The following is a 24411-nucleotide window of genomic DNA, read 5'->3' as shown; positions in this document are numbered from 1 at the left end:
ACACAAAGATACTTACCTGAATTGAGTGAAAAATGTGTAGGTAACTAGAAAAAAAATTGAGAAAAGTTATGCTCATGCACTTCAGAACACCATGTCTTCTCTGAATTATTTTTTTTTTTTACCAAACTGGTTGCATTATATATTGTTTTCACTTAAAAGTCCACAGACAAATTTATAGAGGTCATTGTCCAGTGATTTTTTGGTGTATGTTCAAGAAGGCAGGATTTCTCCCTGCTGCCTCCATCTACTCCAACCAGCACAACTTTCCAGATGCAAGTGGTTCAGGTCATGCCTTTTATACCTCCCCGGTCCTTCTGACAAGACCTTCAGTTCCATGTCCACAAAGGAACATGGCAGGTGCCTTCACAGATCCAATAATTCCAGACAGTTCTGAGTCTCCTGGAAGAAAGTGGTATATATCAGGAGGCACATGCTGCAGTAAGAGCCAAAGGGAAATGCCTGTTAGGTTTCCAGAGAGGCAACACACCTTGCCCTTTGTAAAGGGCCTTATGATTTACAGCAACCACACCTCCAGCCAGTGCAAGTCCTCCTTATCCTTCACACCTAATCTCAAACGTTCTCATTGCTGACTCATTCTAGACCTGTTAATAGCCTGCTACCTGAAGTTGTTGCTGAATCAACCCTGACACCATCACAAACCACTTTTGTGAGAAAAACAGTAGATTGTCTAAGACGGCTGTAATGTTAAATGCTGTAATACCCCAGTCAATGGGGGTTTTGGACCATCTAATTATACATCCAAAATGAACTGGCAGCTTTCCAGTAACTCAATCAAAGAAAATGTGAAAATTTTTTTTAGTATTTTTCAGATACCAATATAAATTTATATACTTGAATTTGAATGAGCTTAAGTAAGATGAACAGTGGTTCCTTTAATTTTTAATGTTCCTCCCTCCTCCCCCCTTTAACTTATTCTTGATCATGAAACTGTAAGCAGGTATTTGAAGTGAGGAAGCCATGCTATATCAAAGCCCTGGTGTGAAAAATGGCCTGGTATTCCTGATATCCTATATTATGAGTTTGCTGGCTCTGAGTTTGTGCGAGGTTTCTATTAGAGAGCATTTGAAAGAAATTCTGAATCACAAAAAAGCAGTAATGTAAAACTATTTTTATTGAAAATACATCTACAAAGTAATGTTTCTCAATCCGCTCTGGGTGCATACCAATGCAGAACCATTGAGGGATGGGGAAGGGAATCTTTCTATAATACCTGATTTCCATAACAAACAAAGTTAGTATAAAAAAAGATCACATTCTTTGTGACACAATTCATTTTTCTCAGCTGATGTCATAGAAAGACAGCCATTTACATTGTCTTTGCAATGTATTTCCAACCAAAACCTTAACAAAAAATTAAATTGTTATGCCATAAATTCTAAAGTTAATGTTTATACACACATTCTGAATACAGTATCTATATAAAAATATCTCTAATTACATATCAGAAAATGCCTGTCTATATCCTAGATTTGCATTCTCTTAGCAAAAAAAATCCATCCCCATGCTTGTGTTTTGTTTTGTTTTTTTTTTTTTTTTTTTTTTTTTTGTTTTTTTTTTTTTTTTTTAGTCAGAGATTCATTTAGAGCTTTGTTGGTTTGACTGCTCAATGCTCTGTATTAAACCGTGCTCACTTCATTCACTAGAGAGTTCCTGCTTGTATTGTCTGGGTTACTCAGCTGGAGAAGATGGGCAGGAGTTTTTCAGACCTAAAAAAACAGGTCTTGCCTGGCAAAAGATCTGTATTCAACCAGCATGTTGATGTTTTCACTACAGTTATTTGTGCACCTTATTTATGTTCTTTTAGTGGCAGAAGCAACATATTAAATTATTTTTGATTGGCAACTGTGACATGGCAAGGGAATCCTTCATTTACATTATCAGAAAATCAGATTTTTTTGGTAGGGGGAGGGAGAAAGAAGACAAAAGAACATTTTTCATGAAAAAGATCACTCAGCACTGCTGTGCATTTTGATTAATATTTTTTTGTTCCGTCAACTGTAACGGCATTATAAAACTTTTCAGTTTAACCTCGATAATAATACAAGGCAAAAAGGAAAAAATACATAATTTATATTTTTAGAAAAAGGCTTAATCAGGGAATAATCTTGAATTGAACAAAAAAAAAAAAATGCACAAGATTACAAGTGCATTGTCTCCTTTTTTTCATTCTTTCCTTATCTATTCCCTGAAAGAAACCTACAATATTGCTCTTTAAAATCCTTTCAAATTAAAATGTCAACATTTATTATAGTATTTACTATTTTGCAGTTTATATATATTTCCTAGCAAAAAAGCACCCATTAGTTTTATGTTCTACTGGGTTATTTTTTCTTTTTGATATGCTACTCATAAACACACAAGGATTTTGAAATTTCGCATTGAGATAGGGAGTCACTCTTTCCAGACGGAAAAATGTAAATCCAGCTAGTAGCTCTATAACATATCAGTGGGATGACCAAGCATTTGGGAGGGAGACCAATCCGAAAACCTCCTGTTGGTCTCAGGGATTCAGATTTAGAATCCAGTCCTTTTAGGATCTGAGCTTCTCTCCCTTCTGCACCTCCTGCAGAAGGCTGGCAATGCCTTCTATTCCTGTTATTGCATGTTACAATTTTTTTTTTCCAAACAGACATGAAGGCATATTTTCTGTCCCAGCTGGGGGCCTTGCTCCTACAAACACTTGCACACATAGATTGTTCAGCTAGGTTGTGATGTTGAAATTAAGGGGGAAAATCCAGACTGGAGGTACATACGTACATACGTAAATGTTTGCAAATCAATGGGAGCTGACTAGGATAAGTGTTCATCAAGATCAGCTGAGGCTAATGCAAAAAGCTGTGTCTAAATAAAATAACTTTTTCAGGAAGAGTTCAACTCAGCTGATAAAAGTGATGATTTGGGATTTTTTTCTTTATTTATGTATCTTTCCCCTTTTTAGCCTTTCAGTTAATGTCCTTCTTTTTATTGTCCTGCTAGTATTTGAACAAAGGTATAACACTAGAAAAAAAATCAGATAAAAAAAGCAAAAATCCTGTTAATTTACTTAGCTGGATGCAGTTATCAAGTTAGAAGCATTGATTGTGTGTTTATAGATGTTAAGAAATTTGCAACAGGTATTTAAAAATTTTTCAGGCTCTGTTATCTGCTTTTACTTTCCAGTGCGTTAAAGAAAAAGAAAATGTTCACAGGACTGAGTAACATATACACTGATTTTTGTTTTCATTTAATTGACAATCTCTCTTCTTTTATCCTCATTTAGCACATGTCTAGCAGGACCAGTGTTGTTGCCTGTTATTTTTTTTTAAAGTAGGAAGCCATGATCACTGCTAATTTGGAATATATTTTCATTAATTCTTTCCAGTGCTAGCATAAAGGGAGAAAACAAGGAACTTGTTGAATTGGTGAACTTGGTGAATTCAAGATATAAATGGCTGTAGTGTTGGACTCATGCTCTTTTTGCCCTACATCTTGGTTTCACTGTCTAATGGTTTCTCGCTCTCATTTTCTTGTGAGATCAGTTGGTATGGTTTCTTCATTTCATTCTCCTCTATCACAGAATTACCCATTTCAGCATCCCTGTTCTTCAGCTCGTGCCGTGATAAATGTTCAACAATTCCTGCTCCGATGGAGTCTCCCAAGACGTTGGTAGTGGTACGGAGACGATCCCTAAGGAGAAATAGTAACTTAGCCTTGATTTCACCACTTGTTCAGGGAAGCATGCAGACTAGCTCTTAAAATGGCCTTTAAATATCTACTAGACGATTTGGCTGTTTTATTTGAACTATTAACACCATGATTTCTTCTACAGAAATTAACAAATATACTAGGATTTGGAGTCACTATGTTAATACTCCTGGTAACTTCACAGCAAGAAACAGCTGTGTGATGAGGGTGACAAAGGGAGCATATGGCAGATGCTTCTCAGAGGCATTTCTGTACTCTGGTGGTTTGGGATTATATCCTCTGAACATGTTAAGCCAACAAGAATCTACCTTGTTAGGGTCATTTCCCTCCTGACCATAAAATACTGTCAGTAATTTAGGGTGTAATTCTGCAGAAATAATTCAAATTAAACGACAATTCAGCTCTCTTAGAGGGCTCTGCCCAGATGTCAGAAGCAGCTTGATGAAGAGCGACTGGCACTGTTACTCGGTAAGTATCCATCTACATAAGGTATGGGCATGTGGTTAGATAATAATTTGGAGGCACTGTGTTCTAATAGCAACATGGGCAACTTCTTGCGGGGATCACTTGAGACGACTGAAGAGTGAAAGCCTCTGGAAACCATAACTAATAGAGGTTAGACAAAATAGAGGTCAGAGGAAACCTTCTGCCTTTGATTTAGTTCCTGGACCTGAATTTCCCAATATATCTGCAGGTGTCAGTTAGTCTTCTATAGAGAGAAGAGTGGAAAAAAGGAGGGGCTGGATAAGAGAGTTACACAACTGTTTTTCTTTCCTGTGTCCCTGGGGTAGACAACTGAACTTTTCCTAGATTAGATACTCAGCAGGGTTGCAATGAACTCGGTCAGATCTGAACCAGCTCTAAGCCTGATTGATGGAAAAGTTTTCATTGTCACCCTACATAAAATAGAAGACTAAAGCAATTCTTTGCTAATTTAATTACAGTGTGTCTGAAAATTTTCTAAGTACCCTACGGATCTAGGTTTCTAAGTAACCCTTTTGCAGGCAAGAAGACCCATCATTAAGTAACACCCCTCACCATCTCCTTTAAGAAAATGGATTAATAGCAAGAATTTGTGATCCTTTTTAACACTTTTTTTCCAACTGCCTTCCACAGCAAAAGAAGTACACCACTGATTGCAGCATTGCCAGAATGTCCCTGGCTACTGCATTTCTAAATATGGTCTAAGCCATTAGTGACTCCATAAAAATACTTACAAGAACCAGTCCACTGCAATGATAAGAGTGATATCATCTGTAGGTAAACCTACTGATGTAAGCACAATGACCATGGTGACCAGCCCAGCTTGAGGAATGCCTGCAGCCCCAATACTGGCAGCTGTAGCGGTGATACTGTGCAAAGAGATGGCAAGAGCAATTAAATTACTTCCGTAATAAACTCTCCTTATGATCTGGCAAACATTAAAAACAGATAGGAAGCAAGAGGGCATTTGCTTGGTAGTAAATAAAAAGATGAGCCCATTCCCTTATCTGAACACTGCATAGCTGCAGGGAAGTGTGGATCTTAATCCAAAATGTTTATACCAAACTTTTACCCAGAATCCTTGAAACACGATTTTGTTAGGTGGTGAATTCCTTGCTAGATGCTAAGGACCAGACAAAAACATGCTAGCTACATGCCCCCACCCATTGAGCAAACTCACTCCACAAGTTCAAACATGTTAAAAGAAAAGCCAAGAGGTAATTTTGTCCCACCAGATATAATGCAAGAACTTTTATTCTCTGTCCCTCTCACTATAACTTCACGCCAGGTGAAGTATCTCTTCTCCAGCAGTTGGCATTCGGCCATCAGAAAACAGAAAGCTGCCAGAAACCCTGAATCATAGAGTCTAGTAACTTGATAGAAATATGCCTGTTTACACCTGCTTTAGGACGAATTCTTTGTCAGGTGATTTGGCAAGCAGCAGCTCTTGCACTAATGAATGAGGAACTATTGCTTTGGTGTGCAAAAGCAGAGTTTTGCCTTCTGTTGATGAATATTGAATTAAGCCAATGGTTTTTATGGAGAGAAACACTTCTGCTTGGAAATATTCTACCTTTCCTGTTCACCATTTCTGAACTTTCAGTGTTCCTGAGTGATAAACATGTGTCTCGCTGTCCTACAGTGTGCCTCTCTCCCCTTGCTGACATTTGTTTCTTCTCTACCCATCAACCTTTTCTATTAAGCTGAGTAACATAATGAAATTAATGCAGATCAGTTATCTTTGAGTGCTACTTAGTGGGTTGTTTGCTGTTCTATTTCAAACATGAAGGCTTGTGTGCTTGAAAACATACCTACCTTTTCCACCTCTACCAGCTGGTATTATAAAAGGTATCACTGCTCCTTACACAGCTTGCACTATTTGTATCCTGAGACCATCAGGTCTAGGAAAACACTACCTCCTCTAGCATTAGCACTGTGACACTTCTATGCTACTGCTTTGTACGTACATTATGGACAACCTGGTACTGGTTGTAAGCCTATAGCTCCCAACACCTGCACGAGTTCTTAAGAAAGAAAATATAAAAGTCATTAAAAACTGTTCTTGTTGACTGCTAAGTGCAGTGATAGGTGTGTCATGTTACAGTTTTTTAAAGGTTTCCCTAATGGAGAATATGTGCTGGGGGTGCCTCTTCTGTGCAGAAGATGTAAATCATTATGGATAGTCGGCTACTGTATCTGTTCTTGGTTTTAGCTCTAGATGCTTTTGTTTAATCCCACATATAACAGCAAGAAGGAGTCATCACAAAGGTGCTTTTGTTAGAGGTAGGTAATAATGGCTTCTGTACCTGATTGTGATAATCTGCCCAAAGTTCAGATCAAAGTTGTTAACCTGTGCAATGAAAATTGCAGCCAAAGCCTCGTATAAAGCAGTTCCATCCATATTAATTGTAGCACCAACTGGGAGTACAAATCTTGTAACTCGTTTGTCCACTCCATTTATTTCTTCTAGACACTTAAATGTAACAGGTAGTGTTGCAGAACTGAAACAAAAAAAAGGTAATACATGATATAAATTCTACAAAGAGGGAGCAAAAAGAGTGTCATGCATTGTGATGACAAGAAAGATTGTTCTAACTCTCTTAATTTTTATGTGATCTGCCAAAATACATTTTTAGAAAGGAGAAGGGTGAATTTATACACTGCTAATGATGGAGGTTCTTCTAATGCTCTTGAAAAGTTTTTCCAGTGGTTAATTACTATCACTGTCTATGTAGTCCCTAGTATGAATGTGTCTAACTTCAGTATTTTGTCATGAGTCCTGCTTGTCATCTTTTATGTCATGGAATTATGATTGAATCATTCCTAAGGATTTTTTTTTCCTGAAGTTATACAAATTGAGCTACTCAAGCCTTCAGTAAACAGCATTTTTTCTCTTATTTATTTGCTGGCTCCTCTGGAAAGGGCATTTTGGTGGACAATTACACTACTTTACCACTTGTGGGTTAACACCAGTAGGCAGCTAAGCACTGCACAGTCACTTGCTTACTCGCTCCCACATGCTCAGTGGGACAGGCAAAGAGGAAAGGAACAGTAAAGCAAGAAAATGTAGGGGCTGAGATTAATTTAAAAAGTTTAAAAAATTAATTATATGTGGAAGAAGAGAAAAAGAAAAGAAAGGAAAAGAAAATATCTGAGGCAAAGGCCATCACTCACCACCTCCCAGAAGTAGACCAAAGCCTAGGCAGTTCCCCAGTAAAAGATGGCTAGCTTCCTTAAAATCCTCTTTTTTCCCTTTTTATTGCTGAGCATGATGTTATATGGCATAGAATATCTCTTTGGTTAGTTCAGGTCATCTGCCTGGTTATGTGCCCTCCCAACTTATTCTGCACCCCTCAATCTACTCACTGCGGTGGCAGAGTGAGAAACAGAGAAGGCCTTGATACTGGGCAAATACTGTTCAGCAACAACTAGAACATCACTGTTGTTTTGGACACAAATCTAAAATAAGGCACCATATGAGCTTCTATGGAGAAAGTTAACTCTGTCCCAGCCAGGCCCCATGCACCACTTAATCTTGTTCCCCTACTGCTATGTCTAAATATGATATAAATGATAATTTCATTTAAAGACTAACCCAACTGAACATTATGGCTTCATAAGCTACAGAAGTGCCCATTCAGCCCACATTATGCATAGTTCATTTTCAGAGACACTGCCGCAGAAGGAGGGATAAGGTATTTATTTTGTCAGAGCTGCCTGGGCTCTTTGTTCTTCAAGATGTATCTCTACATGTGATCACACCAAAGTAAAGAGTCTTTCAAGACCCAGCAATTCAGATTATTCTGTCTCAGTGACCTCTTAATTGCCAACTGCTTAACAGACTTTCATGTGTTTGAAAACTTTGTCAATATTAATGAAATAAAATACTGATAAAATGTAAAGTAAAGAGGGGCTGTGGAAGATTGTGCTAGAAAATCTCTTTGATGACAGTCAACATACAGCTGAATTTTAAAGAGCTTTTAAATCCACCAGCAGTGTAGTATGCTCTCTTGCATCAATCTAGGTTCTTAGAATCTTGAGCAGTGCCAGGTGGAATGTCTTACAGAAGCTGGAACATATCCTCTTAACACTATTACTGTTACCCACCAAAGCTGTAGTTTCATTTTAATTTCTCTTAAATGATGTTGAGTGGCATTTGTTTTATTATCTTCTTATAAAAATTACTATTAATCAAATTACCTTTTAGGCATTCCACAAATTTGCAAGCATTGACATCAAAATGTCAAATGTGAGATTAGTATATGCTGTCATAATTTTAAGTCCTCAAGAGCTTTTTCAGCTATACAAAACTTAAATCATATTCTACATTAAAGTTTACAATAGCTTCTCATCCAGATCTTCAAAATGATCCCAAACACCAGGGACTTGAATTTGGTAATACAGAGTTTGGACTTACAACATTCTTTAGTGTCTTTAGGAGACACTTTTAAAATCTATAAAAATGAAAGGTGTTTTATGAAAGGTCATATGGTATAGAAATGTACATTTGATTACAATAAAGTTTCCTTCCATCATAGATGCAAACAGGTTTTTTATCATGTGACGTACCTATGACTTCATCAACAAAGAGCAACAGTGGCATTTCTGTTGCAGGTTGTATATCCATCACTGGCTATCAGGATTTTGAGCACAAAACATCACCTGTCAATAAGGGCTCTCAAGGTCTCTCAGAATCCCCTCTGAACTTTCCTGTTTGCTGCTTCATTTTGCCATGCATATCATCTGTAATTGCATCCTTTACCAGGAAGCCATTTCAAACAACTTAAAAATCTCAAACACCAAGGCTAATCAAAGTTCATCCATAGAGTCTGCATCACCAAACAGACTCATTACATCTCTCTGTTCAGGGATTCTTATAGATAATAGAATTCAAGTCACTATAATGATAACAATTATCTCTGTTGGAGAATAGCAGAACTGAAATAAAGTTTCCAAGTGAATACTTGAATACACAGTCAACTAATTACATTAGACAAAATTGTTTCTCAAGCCAGTGATATTACAAAAAATAGGGCCTTAAAATATTGTATTATACCTGGAAGATGTTCCCAAAGCTGTGACTAATGCCTGGATTAAGCCTCCAATAAATACCCAAGGGTTCTTACGAGTGATCAGGAAGTAGAGAAGAGGTAGGACAATGACAGCATGAATTAGCAAACCGATGATAACTGTTACAGTGTACATGGCAAGCTGACCACCAATCACACCCATATCTTCCATCTCAACAATTTTTCCAGCAATCAAGAAGAGGATTCCAAGTGGAGCATACCTGCAAATAAGAAGTCAAATCAATATTGTACTGAATAAAGTAGAAATTCACTCTCCCATCCATACCATTGGTGTTTCCATGAATGCATAAATGTAGGATTTCACTGTCAGGAGGACTGCAATTATTCAGAAGCAGTAGAAGAGTTTAACTCTTTAACTCTTTAACTCTTAACAGTTCAACTTGGATTAAACCACAGCAGTGAAGGTTTCTGATAGGCTCCATTTGATTTAGGATCTGGTAAGGATTTTGAGATCAATGGCAGGCCTTTCAGAGACGTAAGAGATGAGCTCATATACAGAGATGAGCTCACTTTGTAATTCAAATGTCATTTAAAAGCTGTTTAGCCAATTCTGTTAAAATTCTGTCTGTATGAATGAAGGCTTAACTGACATATTTGTCGACTATGCTAAGTGCCCAGTTCTGTTATCTTGCCAGTGCTGTTTCCCATGTTGCTGGGGAAGGAACCCACATAGAAGGCTAACTTCCGATGATTTCAAGCTGCTTCTGGCCATGCCCCATTTTATTCAGTGCGGCAGTAGATAAGTCCTTTAGCATGAAGCCTTCTGTATGCCAGAGGTTAGCTGTATCATGGGGCAGCAACAAAAGTGGTATGATCTGCTTTTTCCTATTGGTAAGCACAGCTACAGATGAAGAAAGAGTTAGTGCTGAGCATAAAACTCTAACATAATTCTGCTGCAGCTGGACTTTTACTATAGCCTTATTTCTATAAATGTCTACTTGTCTTTTCACACCAAGTTAACACAGAACAAAATTTATCCAGCATATCTTAATTGCACTTTAAGCCATCAAATACATGTAGAAATTTCTCAGAGGTAACAATTCTTATCCACTTCTTTATCATCTTAAGCATGCTTGTAAAGAAGAAGGAAAGATTTTTGCTTTGTATTGATGTTTCCTGGCAGAATAAAATTTTGGTTACTGGACAATATATACTAATTTTTAGTTTTGTATCTAGTACTGCAACGTATATGCGTGCTTTGGGGTAGGCTTTTGGAATTTATTCATGTGTTTGTTTTCTGTAGTAAAGAAAGTACAAGGCATAATTTCTTTTCATAATTAACCTTCTACCTGACAAAAAATGAATCTTCATTGTTGAAAAGACTTTATACCTAATGTTTGAGGGAAAAGGTATTTGGTTTATTTACCTATTGAACACAGCAAAGAAAGTAGGAAAATCATGTGTACGTGTAAGCAGTGCAGCTACAATGCAAGGATGTACATATACACTACACAACTGCAGGTACCAGTTGTGATGGAAGCTAATGATAACAAGGTGTTGCTGTGTAGAAATAAGATTATGTGAGACGTTTGTTGGTTTCCTTTAGTGAAGTCAGATTAGGATATAAGGAAACTGATAGCATACTGTTGTGATCACTATCTTTATGAAGATGTAGAATGGCTCTGTATAAGCTTAGTAAGTTCTGCCATTGACCCTGTTTTATCATGTCAAAAGGTAAACACACTGAAAGAGTAGGTATGTTTGGGCCAATTATTGACATACAGAATTACCATTCTTGGATTCAAGACCTGGGGAACTACAGGCCAGGCGGTCTCACCTTTGTGCCTAGCAAGATCAAGGAGGACATCCTCCTGGAAAGTATGCTAAGGAACATGGGAGATAAGGAGGTCATTGGTGACAGCCAACATGGCTTCACTAAGGGCAAATCATACCTGACAAATCTGGTGGCTTTTTATGACAGGCTTACAGTGTTGGTGGATAGGGAAGAGGAAGTGATGTCATCTTCCTGGACTTGTGCAAGGCATTTGACTCTGTCCTGTACAGCATCCTTGTCTCTAAATTGGAGAGACATGGATTTGACAGATGGGCCATTCACTGGATAAGGAACTGGCTGGATGGTTGCCCTCAAAGAGTTGTGGTCAACAGCTCAATGTCCAGGTGGAGACCAGTGGCATTCATCAGTGGTTGGTATTGGGACCAGTGCTGTTTAACACCTTTGTCAGCAACATGGACAGGGGGACTGAGTGCACCCTCAGCAAGTTTGCTGACTACAGCAAACTGTGTTGTATGGTCAACATGCTGGAGAGAAGGGATGCCATCCAGGGGGACCTTGATAGGCTTGAGAGGTGGGCCCCAGTGACCCTCATGAAGTTCAGCAAGGCCAAGTGCAAGGTCCTGTGCATGGGTTGAGGCAATCCCAAGCACACATACAGGATGAGCAGAGAATGGATTGAGAGCAGCCCTGCCAAAAAGGACTTGGGGCTTTTGGTTGATGAGAAGCTCAACATGACCTGGCAATGGATGATTGCAACCCAGAAAGCCAGCTGTGTCCTGGGCTGCATCAAAGCAAGTGTGACCAGCAGGTCAAGGGAAGTGATTCTACCCCTCTGCTCTGCTCTGGTGAGACCCCACCTGGAGTACTTCATCCAGCTCTGGAGTCCTCAGCACAGGAAAGACATAGACTTGTTGAACCAAGTCCAGAGGAGGGCCACAAAATAATCAGAGGGCTGGAGCACCTCTCCTGTGAAACCAGGCTGAGGGTTGTTCAGCCTGGAGAATAGAAGGCTCTGGACAGATGTTATTGCAGCCTTCCAGTACCTGAAGGGGCCTGCAAGAAAGCTGGAGAGGGACTTTTTACAAGGGCATGTAGTGATAGGACAAGGGGTAATGGCTTAAACTGAAAGATTCGGATTAGAGATAAGGAAGAAATTTTTTACTGTGAGGGTGGGGAGGTACTGGAACAGGTTGCCCAGAGAAGCTGTGGATGCCCCACCCCTGGCAGAGTTCAAGGCCAGGTTGGAAGGGGCTTTGAGCAACCTGGTCTAGTGGAAGGTGTCCCTGCCCACGGCGGGGGGGTTGGAACTAGATGGTCTTTACAGTCCCTTCCAACCCAAACCATACTAAGTTCTATGATTCTATGTTTCATTTATGAAAAAAAGCTACAAGGTAGTTAAGATCTAATTGTCTGACTTCCTGCCAAACAATCCAGTGCATGACTGTGATACAAAAATATTGTAACTTAAAACGGAATTTATCAAAAAGGCACTTACCACATGATTAGAGCTACCAATCTCATGATAGCCTCATTAAGGCTATCAAAGAAGTCTTTTAATGCCTGACCTTGCTCCTTCATGCTTCCAATCACCAGGCCAAAGCTTATTGAGAAAACCACCAAGCCAAGGGCATTCACTCCATTTACAGAACCTGGAACAGGAACTATTTCCTCTTTCATTCGGCTGAGGGTTTCCATTGCTTCTGACACATTGCTTATTATGGAAGCCACTGTGGATGTGTCATTGGATGGAATATCTGCTTTAAACATTCTCTTTTCATAGTTAGTTTTGAACTGTTAAAACAAAAATAAAATACAGGAATTCCATGAATTATAGGAAACAAAGGTAAAAATCACATATTAAGTTATTAATTACTGTTGTAGGATATTTGAATTCTTTGTGTAATATTTGTTAGTAAAATGTATTGTGATGAAAACCTGGATTTCCTGAAGGCAACAAAAATCCACGTTAACCTCAAGAGCTAAATCTTCACCTTTACCTTCCTCAACTGATTTTCTTATAAATGTCAAAATTAAAGATGAAACTTTGTCATGCTCAAGAGTTTTGTGGCAAAACTCTTGATTCATAGTTTGCATTTTTATAAATTGCTATATTTTTCAACAACTTATTGCTATATTTCCCCAAAACATGTCTCCAACTGTTAAATAAATAGGTCTTTTTTGGCTAGTGAAAATATTTTCATGTGCTCTGGAGTTTACTTATTTTTTCATCTTTTTAAATTAGAAAAAATTAGACTGATAGGAACTTAAATATAACATACCTCTTTTTTCCTTTGCTATGGCAATGACATTAGTTTGCCATGCTTTGCAGTAACAAATCACCAATTTTCTTAATTAAGAAAAGGGTTCTACCTTGAGTGGTTCCATTAGGGAATGGGCAAATGAATGTCTGCTTTGAAACCTAGTCTTTCATCACCTAATGCTTTTGCAAAATGTTAATTCTGAATATTTCTGTCTGGACTCAAAAAGCCCTGCATCCTTGTCCTGTTTAAATTCTGGTGAACACAAAGAATACTAAGTATCACTAGTAAAATGTTTCTAATGTATCTCAGGATGCTAAATACCCTACTAAAGCAGTGGGATGCTGGTATCAAGGTTATTCAGCGACTTTGGACTTTTATTCCTTTGGGCCTGCCAACAAAACGCAAATATTAAATCCAGGAGCTGTAGTGTTATTAGTAGTATCTGGAGACTGTTGCACACTCCAAAAGTAATTGAGTGAAATAGACTAAGATGGGAAACCTGAATATCAGCATCTATCAAACCTGACCTAATATGCTGTTATTTTCTACACCTGAATAGTATTATGCGCTCCTTCCACATTTTTGGTGTATCCCCCTGAAGGCTTGAAATCTTTCAGAATTTCAATGCTTAGAGGAGATTTATGGAAAGTTTCTGACTAAGATGTAGCAGAAAAAATCTCCATGGAGGTCAGATACTCTCAACTTGGAAATGAAACATGCTAAAATATTTTAAGATTTGGACTGTGGTTAGAGGAGACAGCTGAGCTTTTCGAACAGCAGGATGACACAGAAAGGCCCAATTCCACTCCCTTGCCTACTCACATCCAACCTGTGATAATTTCTCCTTTGTGTCAGTTCTAGTCTGATCTCTCAGTAAGCCAATTCTACTTTTTAATTGACAGAAAACTTATCAAGCAAAAAAAGTGGCCATTTATGGGTAAAGGCTACAGACATGAATCAGGTCACTGACTGATGAATGCCAGAGAGGGCAAAACACTGAGACTGGAACCACACAGCTGCAGAAGGAGGGATGGGATTGCCTTTTTAAGTGACAGAGAGGTGTTAAAGTGGAAATAGAAATTTTCTAGAAGTTCTCACAAAAGGGTTTTTAATTCAGTCCTGACAACAATGTTAAAATCCTGACTAACACTGTACATCAAACACTTCTAATTATTTTTTTTAATGTGTACAGTTATATGTTTATTTTTATTATAGTCTTTCAGTAGAAAAAAACCCTTATGTAAAAATTCCTTAATGCAAATGTCTGAAGGGTGCAATTATGCTGGACTTGAGTTCATACAGATTAGACAAACATAAACAAGCAAGCTGCCTAATGAGGACTGAAATGAAAACCTGATTTTCTACCAGATTTCCTATTAATTTCCTACATTCCCTAGACACATCATAACTAACTTTGTCCTGACTCTCCTCCATTACTGTCAGGTCCTTTTCTCATTCCCACCTATATGACTATGTCAAAAGCAACATGTGATATAGCTGTTAGCCAGTGTTAGATGTGTGCTGCCTGGCGGGTTGGCTGCTGCCTGTTGGAACAGGCCACGAGCCAAGTCATAAACCGCTTTTCTTTCAGCAGCACCACAGACTTGATTTGCCTGAGAATCACCCCCCTCATGTCAAATTAGGTTGGAGCTGGCCTTTGGGCTCCAAAATTATGACAAGTGACTGAGAAGATGTTAGGCAGCTACAGGGAGAAAGCGCAATCACATGAAGTTTCTTACCTTTAAAAATCCCAGTTAGAAATTAGGTCCTAACAAGCATATTCCTTCTTTTTTTTGTCTTAATTCTGGAATTCTGTCCCAGCAGGAAGATGCCTTTAATTCTTTATTATATAGGTCTCTTTAGGGGTATAATATGGGTTTTAGGACCTCACTTAGTGAAGTCCATTTCCATCTCGGCTACCAGACTGATATACAGAGATGCAGATTTTATCTGTTGACTCATCTGTTGACTTAAGTATTCAGAAATGTTACTAGGGCGAAGAGGCTTTTCAGAACCCTCTCTAGAGCAGTGGAAAAATGGTTTATTTACAGTAAGAATCAAAATGGATATCTGAGCAACAGGAATCAGAGCAACTTACTTTGCTCTGGGACAGTCACTTGAGCTAGTCTTTCATTGCTGCTAAATGAGGTTAGGGATAACTCTGTGGATGTGTCTGTCTTCTAATGCCCAAAGCTATCTATCAAAAGTCATACAAATGTTCTTAGTGAAGCAAAAGAAATTAAGGAAAACCAAATACAGGAAATGCAAAGGAGATATCTGTTAAGGAAAAAGTGTAGGTTGAGGTTTATTCTTGTTAGTGCTTTTTCAGATGACACTGAAAGCAAAATACAAGATTGTTTGACCACCACAAAACAATTTTTCTGTGTCTAACAGTGAAAATGGCAACTGTTTATAGGAAGTGACAGGATGAAAGACCATCTTCAAGATGATAGAAAATGTCAAGGGTTTTGAAATAGGTGAGTTAATAGCAGAGTTGACTATTACTGCTCTGTAGAGAAACTGGTGATAAGAGATCATTTTGTGAGCTTTTATGAGATTCCTACTGTCGGGCAGATCTCTATCTTGGTGGGAATCAGAGTTATCAGCTGTTCATGTAGCTCAAACTGACATTTTAATATCACAGTGTGATTCTGCAGATCTGTGTTCTTTTGCAATATTCAGTAACGGGAGAAATTAGACAAACAGCTCATATTAACAGATTGTAGGCTGAGGGGGCTCAGAAGAGCTGGTTGTGTTTTACTAGAATTCCACACACCTACACGGATAATCTGTGATGCGCTAGACAACATCACCGAAGTTATAATTTTTCCTTAAGTTCATGTACAGAGAACAAATGAGGAGTGAGGTAAATATAGTTTGAAACACAGTCATACTAAGATCATTCTGTGAACAACCTTATCTGCAAGTAAAATATAAAAATAATGGCATTTCTGGATTTTTTTACAAGACACGGTAATGAGCAACATGAATTTTAATTAAGTTATCTCATTATGAAATAGGCAATATAATTACTTTACTGCATAATATAATTAATTAGTTGTTTACACTTTTATTATTATTTTGTTTTCATTAGCAGTGCAAAATACCCACAGTCATTTGACTTGAAGATTGCTTGACTTTTTGAGAAACAACATTATAACATGGCAGTAGCATATTCCAGTGGTTAACTTGCAGGCAAGGTAATTGTATGGGCAACTGCTCTGAAAACTCATAATTTACTGTCAGTACTCCGAGGTAGTATAATCAGCACTGTCTCTGCTATGTCTGCATGATGATGATGTAGTTTTTAAGTGAATGATAATTTTAAAAACAGCAAGTTTGCTTAAATGCAAGCCTAAAAATGAAAATAGGTTAAAATAAGGCAGTGATATCCCATCTTCCTAATTATTTTTTCCTTTCATTTCCATATGGATATGTGTGAAAGCATTCTAAATTGTCTACAGAAGAACTGATGACACAGGTTAAAAAATATCTTAACTAGCCAAAATTATGATGAAGAATAGACAACATATATTAGTTAGTATTCATGTCTGGGTGTGTGATTAACACTTCCAATCCCCTTGATAAGGATGAATTCAAGAAAGAAAATTTAATTAAAAATGTATCAGAGGAAATGCAGTTATCAGATGAACCTTTCCAGTTCTTAAATATTTCAGCTATTCACAACAGAAAGACCCTTCCCAAATTGTTAGACTGATTCTGTTTCTTTTGATGTCCTAAGTTCACTTGTGTTTCTTTTGTCTTTTAATATATCCCCCGAGTACAGCACAAAGAACAAACAGTTAAAAAGCAGTATCTGCTTAATAAGGAGACTGCTTATGACTGCTTAGCCCCAGGCTAGGTAGCATTTTTGAATTTAGCAAAGAAAGAGAAATGAAGATATAACGGCCAGGGCTGAAAGATAAATCCAAAGATTTCTTTAGATATCCCTAAACTGGGGTGATATAGTGGTATAGAGGGAATATTGAACAAAGTAATCTAGTTTTAGGTAAGTGTGGAATATTTATCTGCAGTCAGTACTTTCAGATTCTCCTATTACTGATAAAAGTCACAAAAGCCCCCAGATGATCTATGCTTAGTGAAGGCAGCAACATGTGTCATATGGAAATAACAAGCATCAGAAAGTATGCTGTTTGGATCTGCTGTTTCCAGTGATCCCTATATGCCACTGATTTAATTGTAGGAGGTCCTGGTATAGAGAAGGTGCCAAAGGGACTTTGGTCTTTCAGAGGGAGAGAAGGATTAACTAGTGAAGAACTCAGTGAAGCTAAAGCCCAACATTTTCCAGATTATTCTTCTTAACTTGACATGTTTATCAAGGCTGGCTCTTTGTACCTGTAGAATTTCCTGGGGCATGGAGCTGAATGCCACCAGCTAAGCCTGAAATGGTTCTGCCAATTCTCAGCTTAAAGGTTTGAATGAAAGGATTCCCTTAGCTTTTCCATGGGCTCTCTTTCTCTCCTACAGGGACTCCTCCTGGCTTCTGGGATCCACAATGGGGGGTCCTTTTTGGAGTGGAAGGGGTATTTTGTTCTACCAGTCTTCCTGTTTCTGGGAAAGAAAATGTGCAAAGGAGGAGGAGGAGAAGAAGAAGAAGAAAGAAGAGGCAGCTTTGTCTGCCTCACAGACTTGCTGGGAAGGAAGAACAGGAAAGGGAATCCAAAGGACCAGAAGACTGAATGAGGAACAGTAGAAAATTTAGGAAGATCCTTCCTAGATAAGTCCTAAGGTCCCATAGGTCCTAAGCTCCTAAAGTCCATAGGAAGACCCAAAGGTCTTCCTTTATGACTCTTCTCCCAGCAGCAATCCTATAACAACTTTCCCAACTCCATGAGAAGCCCTCTCCACCTTGGTTACCCTATCCACACAGCTCTATTTCATTTTGCAGAAGAGCAATTCCACATCCAGGAAACTAAATTCACTTCATTAAAATTAATTATGCAAAGGGATGTACAATTTTCCACATCTTGGTGGTGTTACAAAATTTGAGTAATAGTTGATATTTTGAGGTCAAAAACTTTGGAAATAATAGTTCACCCTGTGTGTTAGTGGAGCTGCTTTGGGAAGTGCTTGCTGTTGATGGGGAAAAAAAGAGGTTACAAACTTGCTGTGCATGCTAACACACGCATTAGAGGACCTGTCTGCTGGCCATGGTGAGAAAGAATGAAAAACCTTCCAATGGGTTCCAATGCTGATCTTTATCAGGAAAGAAACCTGCCTAAGGATGCTATAAAACAGAATACAAGCATCTAACATGTCAAAATATATGATTTGAATGCAAGGTGCATATGGCAGTGATGGTTCCCAGGTATGCAAAGCTGTGGATCAGTATTACATATTTGGTGGATGACTATAAGCAGTAGTCTGTTTTGTGTTTGGGCCACCAAACATGGCATTACAGAAACAGATTAGTGCCAGATGTATCATCCTTCCTCATAAATCTTCTGAGAAACATATGAAAACCTGATGTAAACTTTTGAAAAGGAAGTTATGGATACCTACGAGTCTTACACATACTTGTTTCTCCTGTAAAACATTTTTAGTTTAACAAATCTGCTACAACAGAATAACTTATACCTAAAAATTCTAGGTTTTGGTACCTGTTTCAAAAGGTAATCGTATCAGTATGACAAATTTAAAATTCTGGTGCTTAGTAAGCATATCTGCCGCTGAAAGTCAGAAAAAACTTTCATTAAACATTTCCTGGTTTTTTAATAGTTTTTTGGAAATCCCTTTAAGCTGTAAAGCACATGAGAAATACAATATATGTAATGTAAACAGAATCTACAGAGCATCTTTAATTAAGAACACAGATTTAGGATGTTTAGTCACTGAGTCAGGTTTCCTGTTGCTGTAGGATACTTTCTCAAAAGAATTTTTCAAGCTCTGTCTTAAAACTGATGAGGTAGTTTGTTCCCATGACTCCTAACTGAAGACGTTTCCAGGACCTCACCTTTTAGGTAACGAAGGTTAAAAACCTTACTAATTCACACTTTAAATTCAGTCATAGTGATTTCCATTTCTTCTTGTATAAACATTTTTCTTTATCCTATACAACTCTGTTCCCACTTTGGTTTTAGTGCCTGAATAGTTTTAACATAAAGCTTCTTTCTGATTTATATACCGTGTTCTTTGATAATCCCAGCAACCTCTCTCTCCATTGTGCTCATTTTGCATGAATCTTCCTATGAATATAATGACTCAGATATACTCAGTATTCCAGACAGTCACATTCCTCTGGCTTTATTTCCTCTCTTAGAGTTATGTCACCTAACATACCCTAAAGCTGAATTAGAGGGGTTTAATTTTTTTTTCTTTCTGATGATGACTTCCCATCTCAAAGGAGAAATTACTCTTGATTTCTAAATATTTACTTCACATGTGATGAAGAGCTACAAGGAGATAACCAAACATGCCAATGTCTGCAAGAGCCAATTCACTCTGTTGTTGTGACTTTATAGGGTTGCAGTGTGTCAGGGACATACCAACTGGCAACATCATTAATAAAAATATCAGTTATTGAGGCAGGCCCAGTCCTTCAGTAACTTCCATTGCTATCTCCACAAATTTTACAGTTCTTGCAATAAACTTATCCCCTGCTCAACTATTTCACTTTCCTTATATTAAAAACTCTGTTTCACAGAAGTCCGAAGAGAGTAAATGCATCGCACTTCTGTGGCACACCAAAAAAAAAAAAAAAAAAAAAGAAGAAGAACAGTCTTGTGGAAGAAAGTTGGAAGGTTATTCTGGTACAATCTATATTTCAGAAGCCTATGCTATTCTGTTATTCTTTTCTTTTTTTTTTTTTTTTTAATATAGCTTTCATTTTCATTTATTATGAAGTCTTTACTCTGTCTTTCAAGGTACTTATCTCCTTTAGTACAATTGGGATCAAGCTAATGGGTTAACTGTTTAAATCAATTCCCAAATCCTTTTGAAACTGCAGTTTGAAAGGCACTATGATTACTTTCACCAGTTACAGATAATAACTTGAGATATTTATTAAAATTATTTGCTGCTAGATCTGTAACTTTATACCCTAATTCTTCCATTATTTTCAGATAAAAAATATATAATTCCCTGACTTTATTACATTAAATACTTTGAATTTTGCTTCTAGTTAAGATATAGACTTTTGTGTTTCAATATTGTTTTTCTGCATCACTGTCGTGGGTTCATCATCATCCTTACTGAAAACAGAGGCATAGCATTTGTTGGTTTTGGACTTCGATCTAGTTTATCTTTAATCTTGACCAAATCTTTAATCTAGAAAGTCACTGCTTTTTATTGGTCTTTGTTTATATAACTAAAGGAAATGTTACTGTTTCTTTTCAATTCTTCTGCAAGATGTAACTCAGCTGGATTTTGGGAAGTTTCTACTTTATCCTCTTGCTTCTTGACCTCCACTTTTCAGCTTTTTTTTTATTGCTACAGCAATAACTGGCAAATAATATCTTTTCTGTGGGGTCAATATGAAGGAATTAGATTATGGAAGTACACATTCTAGGTTTCACTGGATCTATAATGTCCTCTTAAAATGTAATGTAACTAGTTACTATTATCTTCTCTGTAGAACTGTTAAGGTTAAGGCCAGGCTAATGATAGAGGAATTTGGGAAGAAACATAGATGATGGACATTCCTATGCTCTCCTATCATAGGTGACAGTTTGATTTTATTATTGATGTCACAATCTTGTTGCCTCTGTTTTGAACCTATGCACATTTCTCACGTGACATTCTTGAATATCTTCCAGTCTTTTTAAAGATGATGCATATCTCAGTATCTCACATTTAACATAACACTGTTTTTAAAAAATAAATTCTGTATTGACTTTAATGAAGCTTGCTGTAGACTTAAGAATGCAACATTTTGAAAAACCTTGGTTTTTGATTTGCTGTGCCTGGTGTGTTTTCTTCGTTTCTTATAGCAAATATTCAGATAATATTATTGAAAATGAAGCACAGATTTGGTTGGTTTGGATTTTGTTGACAGCTGGCAGCATACGTAAGATTTGTATCTGCTGTAAGTACAAGTACGCAATATTCCTAAAGAAATTCTTATTACATTTTAATTTCTTCCTTTGTTATGTTTTAGCTGGAAATAACGAAACATTTTTACCTGTTTAAAGCAAGCTTCCACCAGATTGGGAGGGAACATATTTCTGTGAAAAAGAAAGAAAATAACATGTGAAGTAATAAGACTCTAGTAATATCTTAAGCTAATGAAAGAATAGACCAGCTAATTTTCAAAGGAATCCTAAGACACATATGTAATTATGTATACAGGGAGTAAAGCTTTGCATATAGCATTGGCCTGGTTAGCTTTATTAGGGTGAAATGTAGTAGGATTGGGTATATCCTGGCAATTGCAATCTCTGTATCCAATATTGTATAGCAGGTCTGGTTATGGAGCAGAATATTAGCTAAATTACCAAATGAACAAAGCTCTGTGGATCAGTGCTGACTTTTGATTTTTTCTTTATTAATGCTTTCTGAATCCATATTAATAAAGAAGTTATAATTATTTAATGCATTTCTATTTCTCAAACAATTTTTGCCATCATGTAGGCTAGTACATCATTACATTTGCCACTTGATTTAAGGTCTTGTCATGGTTAAGAAATAAATACACCTGAAGTTTCAGTATTCTTTGGTAATAACACATACACATATAAGTTTGTGTACACTTGCTACATATGGGGGTTTGTTTCTTTGCTTTCCAGAAAGGTGACATTTCTGAGGGAATTAGAAGGAGCCTAACTGAATAAATCTTGAGGAATCCGAGTGCAAACCTCTTCATGGGTCTTTCTGAAGTCCCCCTTCCTGGCAGCATGACTCTTGGAGGCCTTTCTCCATGTCTCTGGCTTCTCCAAATGGGTTAGTGGAACACAAAATTTTGGTGGCTTTACCTGTGGAAAAGCTCCTGAGTTCAAAACCTCAGCTTCCCTACTCCCTGGAATACATCTGTGACATATTAGCTCTACAAAAGAGGCATTGCAGAGTCTCTGAGCAAGGAGAAAACAAGAATTTATATCTGTGCCCCTCTATTTCAAGCATTTTACTTGCCGGTTCCTGGAATCTATTTCCCATCCATACAATTTAACAAGTTGAGTAGATGCACCCAGATTGGTGGCTACAATTCAAAATTAAGATGAATAGCTAAATCAGGGGTTCAAGTGAAGTGAGAAAACTGTCAAAAGTTGGAAGTAAAGGAAAGCAGAGGGATTTGGCAATAAGGATTGTGCTATGGAAGGAGGGGGAAAGACCCATGCAGATAGCAGAACAGAAGTCTTTCTTTTGTGCGTGAAAGAATTTTTCTTTGAATATTAAAAGCAGTTTCTTCCCTTGCAACAGCTTGATTTGAAAATAAATTCATGTATTCTTTTGTTGCGTTGTAGGTGTTAGAGATATTGGTATTGCATATTTGAAAGAAATTTGGCTAGTTTATGCAGTCACTGTCTAAAATTCTCTACTTTTGTTCTTGTGTGAATTGAAATATTACTGACATTGCTATTGGTACAGAAAATGTGCAATATCATAGCCATACCTGATTAAATCAAGAAAGGCATCTGCTGCTGTCACTTGTACAATTTTGCCTTCTCTGTGCATGTTTTCTTTAGTACCTTTCCCAGGGTGGATGATGACCACAATGATTATACCAATCAGTACAGCAATGATCGTAGTACTCATGTAGTAGACTACTGCTCGGACTCCCATCTTCCCTGATGCTTTACTATCCAGGGCAGCAATTCCTAGTAAATTTAAGCACAAGTACATTCACCTTGTACAGTTGTGAGTAAAGAGTATAAACTCAGCATGATGAAAACTGTTTTGTGGGAAGAGTTTTGATAATCAGTATATTTAAAGCTACCCAAGGTAAGCTGCCCCTCTTTGCAGCTCATACTGCCACTGCCTTCCCATCCAACCCCTAATGCTTGTTATTACATAATTTTCTATTACAAGAGTTACAACATTCTGTGCTTTATTAACACTTTGTTAAAAACAAAGATTATTGGTCTGATGCAGTGTGGCACTTCATGTATTCCAGTGACTCAGTAAATGGTTTTTGATGACCAAAATTACCATAATCTGAAAAACGTGCCTTAGAAATGTGCTGCACCTGATTTGTGATAGTAAGAAAGAAAACAGAGTACCCTAAAGTAATGTTGATAATATTTGCTACAATTAATGCGTATGAAGAGTTTTCTTCAATTCCTAATGGAATGACCTCAGTTTACCTCTGTCCCAAGCCATGGGAGTTTAAAACAGATTAAAAGCTGTTAGCTTTTTTCAGAAAATCCTTACTATTGTATGAATAAGCGCTTAGAGTCTTTTATAAGCTTTGCAAAACTTGCGACATTAATCCTAATTCTTGGCTCGTCTTAATGCATCTGATCTAATGTGAATACTAGGGTGCTCACTATGGCATCTGCTAAAGTGTTTGTTCATCAGACTGCACCAACAGGGCTGCACTGTGTTTTTTAAATGAAGGTGCAGTTCTGCCAGGGAAAAAGCTCTGAATCTCTAAGGAGCATCTCGTGTGGACTGTTAGAAATGGAAATGTTCTTTCTCTTTCCAAGCAGGTGCAGTTAGTCTTCTCCTTGAAATGCCCCTTTGCTCCTTCTTAAAATTTCAAGTAGGCAATAACTTCCCCATACTTCTTCCGGAGGGCAACGCCGCCTGTCTCAAAACAGTGCTGATGCTTCCTGTTGGAATCACGCTTTCAAAGTGCAGAATAATAGAAGAGGTCAGGAAAGGACCTCTTTGATTTATCATCTCCTTCTAAGGAGCCCTTATGGCACTGTCTAATCCAGGCTTCTGTGGACTGCCCACACATTATCTAGATGCCGTCTTTGAACATATAAAATATAATGAAAGTTGACCACCTTCTGCTCTGGGTACCTGTCTTAGAGGAGAAAGCATTTAAAATAAGACAACAGGACTGCATTAATATAAATAATACAGGAACATAAAACTAGAATCATGACTTGGCAAAACTAAATGTTTTCTCAAATCTTCTAAAGGAGGAAATATGTGCCACTGGAGTTACAGTGACAGTACTCTAGTCACTGATGTAACCGAGATCAAGACTCTGTTCCAGCCCCTGATCAAATCT

At 37.6% G+C, this 24411-nt stretch overlaps 1 protein-coding gene across 1 annotated transcript in view; it reads right to left on the bottom strand.

The window, feature by feature from the left end:
- Nucleotides 1-1113: 1113 nt before the first annotated feature.
- SLC1A3 (solute carrier family 1 member 3) overlaps nucleotides 1114-24411 on the bottom strand; it is a 70817-nt gene continuing 47519 nt past the window's right edge. Inside the window, exons 4-10 of the mRNA XM_064438438.1 lie at nucleotides 22843-23047; nucleotides 21415-21457; nucleotides 12509-12804; nucleotides 9245-9478; nucleotides 6495-6689; nucleotides 4923-5057; nucleotides 1114-3687 (exon numbers count right to left, since the gene is read on the bottom strand). Of these exons, the coding sequence (XP_064294508.1) occupies nucleotides 3483-3687; nucleotides 4923-5057; nucleotides 6495-6689; nucleotides 9245-9478; nucleotides 12509-12804; nucleotides 21415-21457; nucleotides 22843-23047 (1313 nt within the window). The 3' untranslated portion in view covers nucleotides 1114-3482. The remainder of the gene's footprint in view (nucleotides 3688-4922; nucleotides 5058-6494; nucleotides 6690-9244; nucleotides 9479-12508; nucleotides 12805-21414; nucleotides 21458-22842; nucleotides 23048-24411) is intronic.

The sequence above is a fragment of the Phalacrocorax carbo genome, chromosome Z (genome assembly GCF_963921805.1).
Source record: "Phalacrocorax carbo chromosome Z, bPhaCar2.1, whole genome shotgun sequence".
NCBI lineage: Eukaryota > Metazoa > Chordata > Aves > Suliformes > Phalacrocoracidae > Phalacrocorax > Phalacrocorax carbo.
This window is presented reverse-complemented; position numbering and strand designations above follow the sequence as displayed.